The sequence below is a fragment of the Scyliorhinus canicula genome, chromosome 1, assembly GCF_902713615.1.
Source record: "Scyliorhinus canicula chromosome 1, sScyCan1.1, whole genome shotgun sequence".
Taxonomy (NCBI): domain Eukaryota; kingdom Metazoa; phylum Chordata; class Chondrichthyes; order Carcharhiniformes; family Scyliorhinidae; genus Scyliorhinus; species Scyliorhinus canicula.
In genome coordinates, this window is record NC_052146.1 from 99199243 (window position 1) to 99214466 (window position 15224).

General features: G+C 46.8%; 1 protein-coding gene across 12 annotated transcripts in view; it reads left to right on the forward strand.

The window, feature by feature from the left end:
• LOC119965418 (protein 4.1-like) overlaps positions 1-15224 on the forward strand; it is a 231982-nt gene that overhangs the window by 133975 nt on the left and 82783 nt on the right. For all 12 annotated transcript variants that reach the window (XM_038796202.1, XM_038796194.1, XM_038796254.1 and 9 more), the window contains exons 10-11: positions 7978-8072; positions 9556-9728. In XM_038796202.1, coding sequence (XP_038652130.1) covers positions 7978-8072; positions 9556-9728 — 268 coding nt within the window. The remainder of the gene's footprint in view (positions 1-7977; positions 8073-9555; positions 9729-15224) is intronic.

The window sequence follows — 15224 nt, forward strand, 5'->3', positions numbered from 1 at the left end:
GCACAATGCCCCTTCCAGACATGCTGGAGCCAGGCTGAACGTTTTCGATTTGTCCCCATTGCTGAGGCTTGGAAATGTGTTACCTGAGATATGCCTGCGTGTAGTATGCTAATTTACGTTTGTCCACATTTTGGGTTTTAGGGATTGTCAGGTTAACCCTTTCCAGGCATTCCCTTCTCTGCTGTCCCATGTGTACCTCAGATTCTTCTTTTTCTCCACCCCCGGGAAGGACCTGCTCATTTGGGTTCTAGTTAAGTGGGCTCTGTGTAACACTTTCAGCTGCATTAGGCTTAGCATTAGGCTTGTGCATATGGAGTTGACCCTGTGCAGTGCCTCGCTCCAGAGTCCCCACCCTATTTTAAACACCAAGTCCTCCTCCCACTTCTCTCTCGTCTCATCCCGTTGTGTGTTAACCCTCCTCAGTAGTCACCCATACAGTCGCCGCAATTCCCCTTCCCTAGGATGTCCGCGTCCAGTAGGTCCTCTAACTGCAATTGTGGCGGTGGTCGTGGGTATGTTCTTGTTTCCCTGTGTAAGAGGTTTTGACCTGCATATATCTTAGTTTGTTCCCCCTGTCGCCTGGAACTTCTCTGTTAGTTCCTCGAGCATTGTCAGTCTGTTGTCAGTGTAGAAGTTTCTAATTGTCAGCGTCCCCCTGTCCTGTCTCCACCTTTTGAAGGTGGCGTCCATTGTATTGGGCGTGAACCTGTGGTTGTTGAAGATGGGGGGCCTTGTCGGTCATTTCAGTTTGCCCAATGCTGAGACAGCTGGTTCCAGCTGAGTGTTGCTATCACCATGGGCTGGTTGAGTATTTATTCAGTGGGGATGGGTGCACTGCCATGGCTAGAGCCTGGAGGGAGGTCCCTCTGCAGGAGCCTTCCTCCATAAGCATCAACTCAGCTTCTGGCTCATTTATCCACCCATTTACCCTATCCAAGGTTTGGGAGGGCTGCCTCCCCCCCCCCCCCCCTCCCCCCCATCGTTCTCGCTCACTGTAGTACCCTTTTTGGGATCCTTGTGTTCACTCTTTCCCACTCACCCCCTTCCACACACACACACACACACACACACACACACACATGCCATGATCAGTTTTTCTATTGAGTTGAAGAAAGCCTTGGGGATGTTGATCGGAATGGATCTGAACAGGAAGAGGAATCTGGGCAGTATGTTCATCTTGATCGTCTGCATTCTCCATGCCAGGGAGAGCAGGAGAGTGTTCCACCTCTGTAGGTCCTTTTTAACTGGCTGGCCAGATTCTATTTGTGGATCCCTGTCCAGTCGTGAGCGATTTGAATCACCAGGTAGTGGAATTTGTGTCAGGCCTGATTAATGGTAGTCCCTCCAGCTCTGCCCCTCCCCCTTGCTGGTTCACTGGGAAGACCTCACTTTTGCTCAGGTTGAGCTTGTATCCGAGAAGGCTGCAAACTCTTTCCAAGTGCGCCGCGAGTCTCTCCAGGCTGCTTTATGACTCTGAGTTGTAGAGGAGCAGGTCATCCGCATAGAGTGAAACTCTGTGCTCCCGGTCTCCTCTCCGGATCCCCTTCCAATTCTTTGCCGCCCTAAGCCTGATTGCCAGTGGTTCGATCGCTAAGGTGGACAGCAGCGGGGACAGCGGGCATCCCTGCCTTGTGTCTCTGTGCAGCTGGAAGTAGTTAGGGCTGGTGGTATTTGTCCGTACGCTCACTGTGGGAGCGCTGTACAGGAGTTTCACACAGGCAATGAATTCTGCTCCAAGCCTGAACCACTCCAGTACCTCTGAGGTACTTCAAATCAACTCCGTCGAAGGCCTTTTCTGCGTCCAGGCAGACGATCACCTTGGGTGTTCTCTCCCTGGTTGGGGCCATGATCACGTTTAACAGGCACCTGATGTTCGATGTTGGCTGTCTAGCCTTAACAAAGCCCGTGTGGTCTTCTGCGACCACCTCTGGTACGCAGTCCTAGCCTTTTGGCTAGGATCTTGACCAGTATTTTCGCGTCTGCGTTTAGCAGCAAGATGGGTTTGTAAAACCTGCATTCTGTTGGGTCTTTGTCTTTGAGGTGATTTTGAGGCTTGTGCTAGAGTAGGCGGCAGGGTGCCCCTCACTAGTGAAGCTGTGAACATCTCCCGCAGGTGCGTGCCAGTGCCGTCGCAAACCTTTGTAGAAGTCCACTGGGATTCTGTCTGGTCCCAGTGCCTTCCCCGCCTGCATGGGGTTGATGCTCTTCATGACTTCTCCCACTTTAGCGGTGCTTCCAGGCCCTGTTTCCTGTCCTCCCCCACGACTGGCATGTCCAGCCAAACGAGGAACTGCTTCATCCTCCAGTCCCCTGCTTGGGACTCCGAGGTGTACAGCCCCCAGTGGAAGGTCTCAAATGTTTTGTTGACCTTTTCCGGCTCTGCTACTAGGTTGCCTTTGCTGTCCCTAATCTGGGCAATTTCCCTCATGGCTGCCGGCTTTCTCTGGTGAGCCAGCAGACGGCTAAGCATGTCGTCCCATGCTCGTACAGGTCCCCCAAGCCTGGCGGAGTTGGTTTACTGCTTTCCTTGTGGAGAGCAGGTCAAAGTCTACCTGCAGCTGTGTCCTCTCCACCAGGAGCTCTACGGTCAGGGCCTCGGAGTATCACCGGTCTGCCTCCAATATGGAGTCAACTTGCTGTTGCCTAACCACCCTCTCTTCCCTATCTCTCCGTGCTATGTAAGCGATAATTTCACCCCTGATCACAGCCTTCAGTGCCTCTCAGAACGTGGAGGGTGAGACCTCCCCATTCTGGTTGTTAGTAATATACTCATCTATGGCCTGTGATATTTTCTTGCAGAAAGCCTCAGTGGCCAGGAGGACCAAGTCCGACCTCGATGTGGGGCATTGGGCACGGCCCGTCTCCAACCTCACAACCAAGTAATGCGGAGCATGGTCGGTGATTACAATCGTGGAATATTAGAACATAGAACATAGACCAGTACAGCACAGAACAGGCCCTTCAGCCCTCGATGTTGTGCCAAGCAATGATCACCCTAACCCAACAAACCCCCCCCCCCCCCCCCCCCCCCCCAACCCCAACCATACTTTTTTAGGACACTACGGGCAATTTAGCATGGCCAATCCACCTAACCCGCACATCTTTGGACTGTGGGAGGAAACCGGAGCACCAGGAGGAAACCCACGCACACACGGGGAGGACGTTCCGACTCCGCACAGACAGTGACCCAGCCGGGAACCGAACCTGGGACCCTGGAGCTGTGAAGCATTTATGCTAACCACCATGCTACCGTGCTGCCCTATTCTGCTCCTACTAGCCTTGGAAGCACCAATTTTCTTACTACAAAGAAGTCGATCCGTAAATATACATTGTGAACTTGACGGAAGGAGAATTCCTTTTCCCCAGGGTGGGTGAATCGCCATGGGTCCATAGCCCCCCATCTGCTCCATGAATATGCTGAGTTCTTTCACCATTTTGGAGGTCTTTCCTTATTTGGGATTCGTCCATGGGTCCTGTACACAGTTAAAGTCCCCCATCATGATTATTTGGTGCGTGTCGATGTCAGGGATTTCTGTCATGGTCTTCTTTATAAACTCTGTCGTTCCAGTTGGGAGTGTACACATTCACCAACACTACCGGTACCCCATCCAGGACACCGCTGATGGCGTACCGTACCCCTGGGTCCATAACCGTCCTTGTCACCATAAACATCATCCTCTTATTGATTAGTATGGCCACCCTCCTGGCCCTCGCACCGTAACAGGAATGGTAAGTCTGTCCCACCCAGCCCTTCCTTACCCACAGACGGTCCTTCTCCCTCAGGTGCATTTCTTGGAGGAAGACTATGTTGGCTTTCAAAATTTGCAGGTGGGCAAAGACTCTGGATCTTTTCACTGGGCCATTAAGTACTCTAATGCTCCAGGTGACTATCCTGATGCCCCCCCCCCCCCCCCCCCCCCCCCCCCCCCCTCCGCGCGTTCCTGCTGGATCAACCATACTTTCCTGGTGGACGCACCCCTGCATTCCGGGGTTTCCCTTTGTTAGGGGGCCGTCCAAGGTGGCCGTGGTCACGGTTCTCCCCATGTGGTCAGATCCCTGCGCTCTGGGGTTTCCTGTTGTCCAGGGGTCACCCAACATGGCCACCAACAGTGTGTACACCATGTGGGTGCGCCCCTGCACTCTGGGGTTTCCCTTTTTTAGGGACCCTCCAAAGTAGTTGCTTGCAGTGCCATTTTGTTCCACATCATAGAACATAAAACATGGAACATGCAGTGCAAAAGGAGGCAATTCGGCCCATCGTGTCTGCACTGACCAACTTGAGCCCTCACTTCCACCCTATCCCCGTACCCACTAACCCCTCCTAACCGTTTTGGACACTGAGGGCAATTTAGCATGGCAAATCCACCTAACCTGCACGTCTTTGGACTGTGGGAGGAAATCGGAGCACCCAGAGGAAACCCACGCAGACATGGGGAGAATGTGCAGACTCCTCACAGACAGTGACCCAGCAAGGAATCTAACCTGGGACCCTGGTTCTGTGAAGCCACAGTGCTAGCCACTTGTTCTACCGTGCTGCCCGCTGTGCTATCGTGCTGACCACGTTGTCACTTGTGGCTTGCTCTAGCCAGCCTAATGCCCTTGCTCTCTTTGTTCCTGTGGTCCCCCTCTGATGTTTTCTCGCCCCCCTCCCATCTTCCTTTCACCCCCTCACTGTAGCTTCCCCCTGCTCCCTTCCTTCTATCATCCCCTAGTTACAGCCCTACCCTTGCCTGGCACTTTCCCCATTGCTGGAGATGTGCCACGGCCTCTCTTTCCTGCATGCTTCCCAGTGTTAGCTTCCCTGTTAGTGTGGTGGCCCCCCATCTGGGGTTAGTTGGGTCTCCCTACCCTCCATTCCCCTCGCCCTTTCCTGCGCCCGCCTGCCCTTACTCTTTCCTTCCTCTTTTTTCTCCCCAGAACGAGACAGTGCAATCCCGCGCAAAGTGTTAATCATATTGGTTCACAGTTAGCAAATCAAAAAGTAAGTCTCTTCTAATGAACTCATCATCACTGTCCCTGCTGCCATTTCGTCAGTCCGTTTTCCAGCACAAACTAGTCCACATTCACAGGGGCAGAGGAAAAAATGCTCCCTGCCTTGGAATGTGACCTAGAGCTTGGCCGGGCACAGCTTCCCAGATTTTACGTCACTCTTGTACAGCGCGGCCTTGGCCCTGTTGAATTCTGCCCAGCGCTTGGCCAGGTCAGCCCCAATATCCTGGTAGATCTGAATCCGGTGACCTTACAAGTTACAGATCTTTGTTTGTCTTGCTCAGCGCAGGATTTGTTCCCAGCCTTGGTACTGGTGCATTTTGTCGATTATTGTCTTCGGCTGTTCCTGGGCTCTGGGCTTTGGACGAAGTGACCGCTGATCTCTGTCTATTTCTGGTGGGTTGGGAAAGTTATCTCTACCCACCAGAGTGACCAGCATTTGGGCCACATAGTACGGGGGGTTCCTGTCTTCAATCCCCTCCGGCAGCTGCGGTCCGTATGTTTTAGCGCCTCGATCAGTTTTCCTGGTTGTTGATTTTCCCCTTCAGGCAGCCTTGTGTCACGACCAGTCTTGCCACCTCTTTTTCTAGGGCAATGACCCGGTCGCCCTGGTCTCTTTCAGCTTTTTCCAGCTATTTAATGGTGTTTTCCTGCGCTTCTAGTCGCCTCTCTGCCTTGTCTAGGACTACCTGCGTGGTCACCAGAGCTTCCGCAATCGCACCCCTGACTGCAGCTTGGATGTTGGTTTTTGTCTCTTCCCTGTTTTCTCTCAGTTCCTTTGAGAAAAACATCCTCCACCCATCCCCTGGTGTGGGGGTCTCCTTGTGCAGTGGGTCGGTCCTCCTCGCTCTGGCAAGGCCCGACCATCGCCACCTCGCGCATTGGCTGGCTTGGCCATTTATTTCTCCTGGCTTTTTCCACTCCTAGTTTCCACGCAGCCTCTGAAATGGCTGTTGCTCAGCATCTTCACTTCGTATTGCTGCTGGTTGAAGTCTGGGGATGTTTTATCCTTTGTATTAGTGGGCTCTTTCGGGTGAAAATAACCTATTTTCAGGTTTGTGAGAGGAGAGCTACCTGATGTGCGACTTCTCAGTACACCCCCGTCACTAGAAGTCCCATGTCTTAAACGTGTACTTAACCTTACTAACTTTTCTAATTGTTTAGTCTTAAAAGATACTCCTCCTTAACCTAATTTCCTTGTCTAATACTACTTCAACTTTCTTATCCTTGTATTTCTTATTATAATTGCTTGTCACTTTATTATGCTGGCTCTGACTTTCCGTAATCCCTGGTACTTCTCAGTTAATCCCTTAATATTGCACTTTTCTAATTTACTACATTTGGGGCCAGTGCCTAATGTGGTTCCTTCCCAGCGAAGTCTGAGTCACCCGAAGCAGTCGACTGCTTCCTCTTGTCCTGCCTCACTTTCTGAATTCTGGAGCTCTGCCTCTGGATTCAGTGAAAATTCATGTAATATCCCGCATGGAACCTATGGGGTAGAAATGCTTGCCTTCTCCGTACTCCTTGCGAGATAAGAGCTCCCCCACTGGGTGCAGGGTGAGGGTATGTCAATTAACGGTATCTTTTTAAAAATAAATTTAGAGTACCCAATTATTTTTCTCCAATTAAGGGGCAATTTAGCGTGGCCAATCCACCTACCCTGCACATTTTTGGGTTGTGGGGGCGGCACCCACGCAGGCACGGGGAGAATGAGCAAACTCCACATGGACAGTGACCCAGGGCTGGGATTTGAACCCAGGTCCTCAGCGCCGTAGGCAGCAATGCTAACCACTGTGCCACCGTGCTGCCCTAATTAACGGTATCTCAATTAACCCATGTATATAAGGTCAGCCAGGAAGGCACCGACTAAGGCAGTAACCGGTAGGGATCTACCGGGTTGTGTACAAATTGCTTGTGTAAATAAAACTTTGTTTCTTATTTTACTCAGTGTGGATTCTCCATGTCCTTATTAAAGTTCTCTCTCTCTCTCTCTCTCTCTCTCTCTCTCTCTCTGGCCTCCGGTGCTCTGTGTCTCTGGCACTTTCTATCGTGCTCTTTCTAAAGTGTCCCCGCTGTTCCGATCGGCTGCTCCCCCACCAGGTTTGGTCTCTCTCCTGCTTCCGGTGCTCTACCATCGACAAGTTGCATTGCAGCAACTCACCGAGGCTCCTTCAGCAGGACCATCCAACCCTGCAACCTCTACCGTTTAGAAGAATAAGGACAGAAGACACATGGGAACAGCACCACCTTTCAAGTTACACACACCACCTTAAATTGGAACTATATTGCCATTCCTTCACTGTTGCTGGATCTCCTTCCAAAATCCTGGAACTCCTTCCCTAACAATGGGAGTATCTACACTACATACACATCAGCAGTTCAAAAAGGGGAATTAAGAATAGGTAGTAAATGCTAGCTTTACCAATATCACTTGCATTCCTTGAACAAACTTTTAAAAATGGAAATCTGGGACCATCTCCTTCAAAACAACTAGAGTAGATCATTTGAAACATCCAAACTGAGATTAGTTGAATTTTGTTTGACAAGTATATTAAGGGGTATGGAATCATGACAGGTAAATGGAGTTGAGATCCAGATCCGCAATTATTTTATTGAAAGCGGAGCATGCTTAAGGGCTGAATGGTCTGCTATTGCATACATTCGGATGAACTTACTTTGAAAAGCCCTGACACTGAGGCATTTTGTACTGCTCTTTCTGAATATTAAAAATTATTTGTGATGTGTATGTAATTCATTAAGATAATCCTCTAACATATCATATTTCTGCAATACCAGCCAAGAAATGTATCAAATTGCAGAAGATTGGTAATTTTCTCAATACTTAAGGGCAATGTTTTTAAAGCGTTGAGCATTTTTATTTGCAGTAGTTCTGAATAAGTGTGTATCTCATGACATTGTTGGAAGAGTACGCATTACTGAACCAGATGGTCAAAGAAATACTGATGTGTTTCTGTGTACATTTTTCAGGATCAATGTGAAAGCACCATTGGGTTCAAGCTGCCCAATTACCGTGCTGCCAAGAAGTTGTGGAAGGTATGCGTGGAAAATCACACCTTTTTCAGGTATGTGCACAGTGCATGATACTAACAAAATCAGAAAACTAATGAAGAAAGTAAATTTGCTATTCCGTTACGTGAAAAGCATTTAAAGTCTTGAGATATTAGAATCTTTCTCATTTGCAAATCTTCTTCATAAGTTCAGTCCTAAGTAAGCAGTGAAACTACAGAAGCTGTGAAACTGTCCCACTAAAGAACAACATGGAGTACCTCAAAAATAATTCTTGTAATATACTTAATATCGCTATGAGTGTTTAGGTACGCATGGAGGGTGTGTAAGAGATATCACTTCAATGTCAATTTTTAACATGTAGAATTCAAAGTTTGGGAAGGGAGCAAATATTGTATTGGCTTGTGTAAACCCAGCAAGGAGAAACTTTTGACATTCCATTTGACTTCAGCTTTGCATAACTACCATTGGAGAGCAGGCCATATTTTCTTTCCTTTGATTCTAACAGAGTTTCAACTGCCAATCCACTTTTTATTATAACATTAGAAAGAAGGAATCTCATTGTTTATTGTTAATATTGCTACACCACCTCCATTTCCAAATTTTCAGTTCTTTCTAATAATGTTCATGACCTGTCATCTTACTCTCCTAATAATGCCCAATTTATCTGTGAGAGCTTCCATATCATCCTTCAAGTTGCATTTGTGCATCTAATTTGTTTGTTTTGTTATAATAATAATCTTTATTGGTGACACAAGTAGGCTTACATGACCACTGCAATGAAGCTACTGTGAAAATCCCCTAGTTGCCACACTGTGGTCCTGTTCAGGTACTCGGAGAGAGAATTCAGAACATCCAATTCACCTAACAAGCACATCTTTTGAGACTTTTGTGGAAGGAAACTGGAGCATCCGAAGGAATCCCATGCAGACACAGAAAGAACTTGCTGACTGCGCGCAAACAGTGACCCAAGCCGGGAGTCGAACCCGGGTCCCTGGCGCTGTGAAGCAACAGTGCGATCCACTGTGCCACTGTAACCCCAATGCTATATGCAACTGTGTTTAAACACTTGTTTGGTAAACAGCCTTTTGTCCTAAGGCTGTTTTTCTCACACTTTTTAACTTACCACACTGGGGGCGCGATTCACCGACCCCCACTCCTGCGATTTTCTTACCTTTTAAGCTATTTTCACTAAGAACTTGCTAGAACTCTTGGATCATTTAGCAAAGGCACCACTCAATATTATAATATGACATACAGACTAGAAGGCCCCAGGCTTAGTTCTTAATTCATCCTGCATTAGCTGACATCAATGGGCTACCAACTAACTATTGAAGTGTATTTTGCCGCAGCTCTGTTGACAAGGAGAAGGGATATTAGTCACTCTTCCTGCTTTTGATTTATCAGTCACCTGCTTAAAAACTTTGCATTGGTAGATAGGGAGACAAATAGATCAGTAATATTTGCACATCAGTTGGAAGAATATTTTTAGAAACTTTGTTTAGTATGTTTAACTTGATGTTTATTTTCCCTTAATAGACTAACAACACCAGAATCCACAGCAAAGAGCAAATTCCTGTCCCTAGGTTCCAAATTCCGTTACAGTGGTCGAACACAGGCTCAGACCAGGGAAGCAAGTGCTCTGATTGACAGACCGGCACCTCGTTTTGAACGTACTGCAAGCAAACGGGCATCCAGAAGCCTTGATGGAGGTAAAATTCTCTTAGATTGCAAATCCTGAATATCATTCAATTACAAGATACTTTAACTTAGTTGTAAATGTAGGATGACTATCGATATTCTGTCTATTGAATCTGCTGGCTGCAATTATAGCAAATAGTCAAATTTGTAAGCTTAAATTTTATAGCTTTTTGAAAAAAAGTGTTCAATCCATTTCTGCAGCCTGACCTCAGATTCACTAGGACACACACTAGTTGAAAATGGTCATCTCATTTTTTTCAAATATCATGCATTCAAAGCACTAATGATTTGAAATATCGAAATTTATTAAAACTTAGAAAGGTGAAAGGCAAGGGTTTTATAATGTAAATTTCTGCACCCAAAAACATCATTTTCTTACGGTTAGTTTGGAAGTTCTTGAGCTGGATTCTCCAATTTTTAAAAATAAGTTTAGAGTACCCAATTCAGTTTTCCAATTAACGGGCAATTTAGCGTGGCCAATCTACCTAGCCTGCACCTCTTTTGGGTTGTTTGATTTGATTCATTGTCACATGTACCGAAGTACAGTGAAAAGTATTTTTCTGTGGCCGAGGGAACGTAGACAGTACGTACATGAAATGAAAAAATGAAATGAAAATCGCTTATTGTCACGAGTAGGCTTCAATGAAGTTACTGTGAAATGCCACATTCCGGCGCCTGTTCAGGAAGGCTGTTACGGGAATGGAACTGTGCTGCTGACCTGCCTTGGTCTGCTTTCAAAGCCAGCGATTTAGCCCAGTGATAGTAGACAAAGAGAATAATCAACAGAGAACATTGTACAAACGGTACATCAACAAACAATGATTGGTTACAGTGCGGAACAAGGGGGCAAACAAAGCAAATATGTGGGGGTTAAACCCACACAGACACGGGGAAAATGTGCAAACTCCACACGGACAGTTACCCAGAGCCGGGATCAAACCTGGGACCTTGGTGCCATGAGGCAGCAGGGCTAACACACTGCACCACCGTGCTGCCCTGGATTTTCCAATTTTGAGACTAAGTGCTGACGCCGTCTTGGGAACGGTGGCCTTTTACGACCGAAAAAACGGACACCGATCCCCCGTCTGGAGGGGAGCTAGCAGGCAAAACAGTGTAGAGCATCTGGCTTTAGCTGCCGATACGGTCGGGGAATTGCCGGGTTTGTGGCCGCACATGCGCACAGCGGCAGCACGCTGTGGCTCCGCCATTCAGCATGGCGCCGGTCGCGTGTGGACCCAGCCTGCCAAATAGTGGCCTCCTTTGGCCAGGCTACCACCCCCCAACAGTGCCCCCAACCCTGCCAAATCTCCCCCTGCCCGTGGATCGTCTCTCTCCCAACTATGGCGGTGCTGGAGTCAGTCCGCAGCTGCCATGCCGAGTTCCTGACAAAAATAGCATGAGAGACCCATGGCGTCAGGATCTCGGCCCATTGGTGGTGGATCATTCCGGGGGGGGGGGGGGGGGGGGTGCTCCGGTAACGTCCTGAGGCTGTCCATGCGGCATGTTTTGGAGGAGCGTTGCCTGCCCGATTTCAGCGGTAACGATGATTTCAGCGTCAGAGACTGGAGAATCCAGCCCCAGTTTCTGATTTGATGGTCTTACCTTCTCTCTTGTGTGATAAAAGGCAATCTTTGTAGGGTCTTATAATGGATATGAATCAGATTTTACCTTATTCTTCTCCGCACCAAAACTTGCAAACATTTGCTTTCTCAAGTATCAAGTACTTTTAAAGCCACAAAGAGCATTTTGTACAGTCAAGTAATTGATTAAAACATGGACTTGGAAAAGGAATTCGAGAATTGACAAGAAGTAGTCTTGAAAAAGTAGCCACTCCCTCTGAAAAAAGTTAATGTGAGAATTTGATCTCAGTCATAGATTGCAATTCAGGTTGAAGGGATAATGGGCCCCTGACCAATCATCCTATATTTTCATTACACTGAAAAGTATTGCAGAAAATGCAGATGATTGAACAGAGTGATTTGATTGCTGCATTTAGTGTGAATTAACTTTGCCAGGGTTTAAACTATTAAAAACAAATTGATATTCGCTTAGAAACTTTAGATGTGGAATTTATGCTTAATTTCCAAGAAATTGATTAAATAACTTTTTATTTACTGACTTTATGTGCTCCACTTTAAAATTCTGCACCTACCTTTCGGGAAATCCTTCCCAACAAATGTTCACCCATAATGATTGTAGTTTATAGCTAATACTTTGCTATTTACTAAACAAATATTTAAGCTTTCATATTGTTTATTCTACTAGGCTTTATGGTGCGATTTTATGAAATGGGAACAAAGTCCCATCACGAGTGCATTTAGCCACGTGATTCCCGGTGTTTGTAGTGCCGAGAAACACAGGCTATCAAAGGAGACTCTTGTTTGATAAGGGGCGTCAACGGGTAGCATGCAGCCAAGGCTGCACATAGCCCCGTTTTGTACACTGAAGAGCTCCGTTCGCCAGATGTTCAGTGGAGTGAGAGTTTGGGACGCCATTTTTAAATGGCATCCCATTCTCAAAGGCCCACAAAGCCTGATTGCACCCACACAAAAATGCCAGCTTGGAACCTAAGCAGTGGCACCCTGGCAGTGCCCCTGCCAGCTGGAAGGGCCACCTGGACACCTTGGCAATGCCAGGGTGCCGCCCTGTCCAAAGTGTAATCACCTGTGGGTCTTCAATCCCCTGGGAGACCACCAAGTGCCGTTCCATCTGGTCCCCTTTTGTGGAGGCCAGTACTGAACTGCGCTCGCCCAAGGTCTCCAAGGTGAGGGAGATTCATCCCATGCCCCGGGTTACTCGGGAATCTGCATGTTAAAGTGAGGCGAGCTGTCTCACTTTAATATGCAGATTTTCTAAAAAGTGATCCCCCCCCACAATGGGCAGGATTTACATCGCAAAGACTCGCGAGATCGCGTGAGATATTGCAAGCCAGGTACATCCCAAGAGCGGGGCCATTGGATCACGTCCTTAATCTATAAGAGCTGATTCAATATATAAGAACATAAGAACTAGGAGCAGGAGTAGGCCATCTGGCCCCTCGAGCCTGCTCCGCCATTCAATGAGATCATGGCTAATCTTTTGTGGACTCAGCTCCACTTTCCGGCCCGAACACCATGACCCTTAATCCCTTTGTTCTTCAAAAAACTATCTATCTTTACCTTAAAAACATTTAATGAAGGAGCCTCAATTGCTTCACTGGGCAAGGAATTCCATAGATTCACAACCCTTTGGGTGAAGAGGTTCCTCCTAAACTCAGTCCTAAATCTACTTCCCCTTATTTTGAGGCTATGTCCCCTAGTTCTGCTTTCACCTGCCAGTGGAAACAACCTGCCCGCATCTATGCGATCTATTCCCTTCATAATTTTAAATGTTTCTATAAGATCCCCCCTCACCCTTCTAAATTCCAACGAGTACAGTCCCAGTCTACTCAACCTCTCCTCATAATCCAACCCCTTCAGCTCTGGGATTAACCTAGTGAATCTCCTCTGCACACCCTCCAGTGCCAGTACGTCATTTCTCAAGTAAGGAGACCAAAACTGAACACAATACTCCAGGTGTGGCCTCACTAACACCTTATACAATTGCAACATAACCTCCCTAGTCTTAAACTCCATCCCTCAAGCAATGAAGGACAAAATTCCATTTGCCTTCTTAATCACCTGTTGCACCTGTAAACCAACTTTCTGTGACTCATGCACTAGCACACCCAGGTCTCTCTGAACAGCGGCATGCTTTAATATTTTATTGTTTAAATAATAATCCCGTTTGCTGTTATTCCTACCAAAATGGATAACCTCACATTTGTCAACATTGTATTCCATCTGTCAGACCCTAGCCCATTCACTTAACCTATCCAAATCCCTCTGCAGACTTCCAGTATCCTCTGCACTTTTCACTTTACCATTCATCTTAGTGTCATCTGCAAACTTGGACACAATGCCCTTGGTCCCCAACTCCAAATCATCTATGTAAATTGTGAACAATTGTGGGCCCAACACACTACCGCACTGGTAATGTCCTCAAAAAATTCCACTAAATTAGTTAGGCACGACTTGCCCTTTATGAACCCATGCTGCGTCTGCCCGATGAGACAATTTCTATCCAGATGCCTCGCTATTTCTTCCTTGATGATAGATTCCAGCATCTTCCCTACTACTGAAGTTACGCTCACTGGCCTATAATTTCCTGCTCTCTGCCTACCTCCTTTTTTAAACAGTGGTGTCACGTTTGCTAATTTCCAATCCACCGGGACCACCCCAGAGTCTAGTGAATTTTGGTAAATCATCACTAGTGCATCTGCAATTTCCCTAGCCATCTCTTTTAGCACTCTAGGATGCATTCCATCAGGGCCAGGAGACTTGTCTACCTTTAGCCCCATTAGCTTGCCCATCACTACCTCCTTAGTGATAACAATCGTCTCAAGGTCCTCACCTGTCATAGCCTCATTTCTATCAGTCACTGGCATGTTATTTGTGTCTGCCACTGTGAAGACCGACCCAAAAAACCTGTTCAGTTCCTCAGCCATTTCCTCATCTCCCATTATTAAAACTCCCTTCTCATCCTCTAAAGGACCAATATTTACCTTAGCCACTCTTTTTTGTTTTGTATATTTGTAAAAACTTTTACTGTCTGTTTTTATATTCTGAGCAAGTTTACTCTCATACTCTATCTTACTCTTCTTTATAGCTTTTTTAGTAGCTTTCTGTTGCCCCCAAAAGATTTCCCAGTCCTCTAGTCTCCAACCAATCTTTGCCACTTTGTATGCTTTTTCCTTCAATTTGATACTCTCCCTTATTCCCTTAGATATCCATGGTCGATTTTCCCTCTTTCTACCGTCCTTCCTTTTTGTTGGTATAAACCTTTGCTGAGCACTGTGAAAAATCACTTGGAAGGTTCTCCACTGTTCCTCAACTGTTCCACCATAAAGTCTTTGCTCCCAGTCTACCTTAGCTAGTTCTTCTCTCATCCCATTGTAATCTCCTTTGTTTAAACACAAAACACTAGTATTTGATTTTACCTTCTCACCCTCCATCTGTATTTTAAATTCCACCATATTGTGATCGCTCCTTCCGAGAGGATCCCTAACTATGAGATCATGAATCAATCCTGTCTCATTACACAGGACAAGATCTAGGACCGCTTGTTCCCTCGTAGGTTCCATTACATACTATTCTAGGAAACTATCGCGGATACATTCTATAAACTCCTCCTCAAGGTTGCCTTGACCGACCTGGTTAAACCAATCGACATGTAGATTAAAATCCCCCATGATAACTGCTGTACCATTTCTACATGCATCAGTTATTTCTTTTTTTATTGCCTGCCCCACCATGACGTTACTATTTGGTGGCCGATAGACTACTCCTATCAGTGACTTTTTCGCCTTACTATTCCTGATTTCCACCCAAATGGATTTAACCTTATCCTCCATAGCACCGATGTCATCCCTTACTATTGCCCGGATGTCATCCTTAAATAACACCGCTACACCACCTCCCTTACCATCC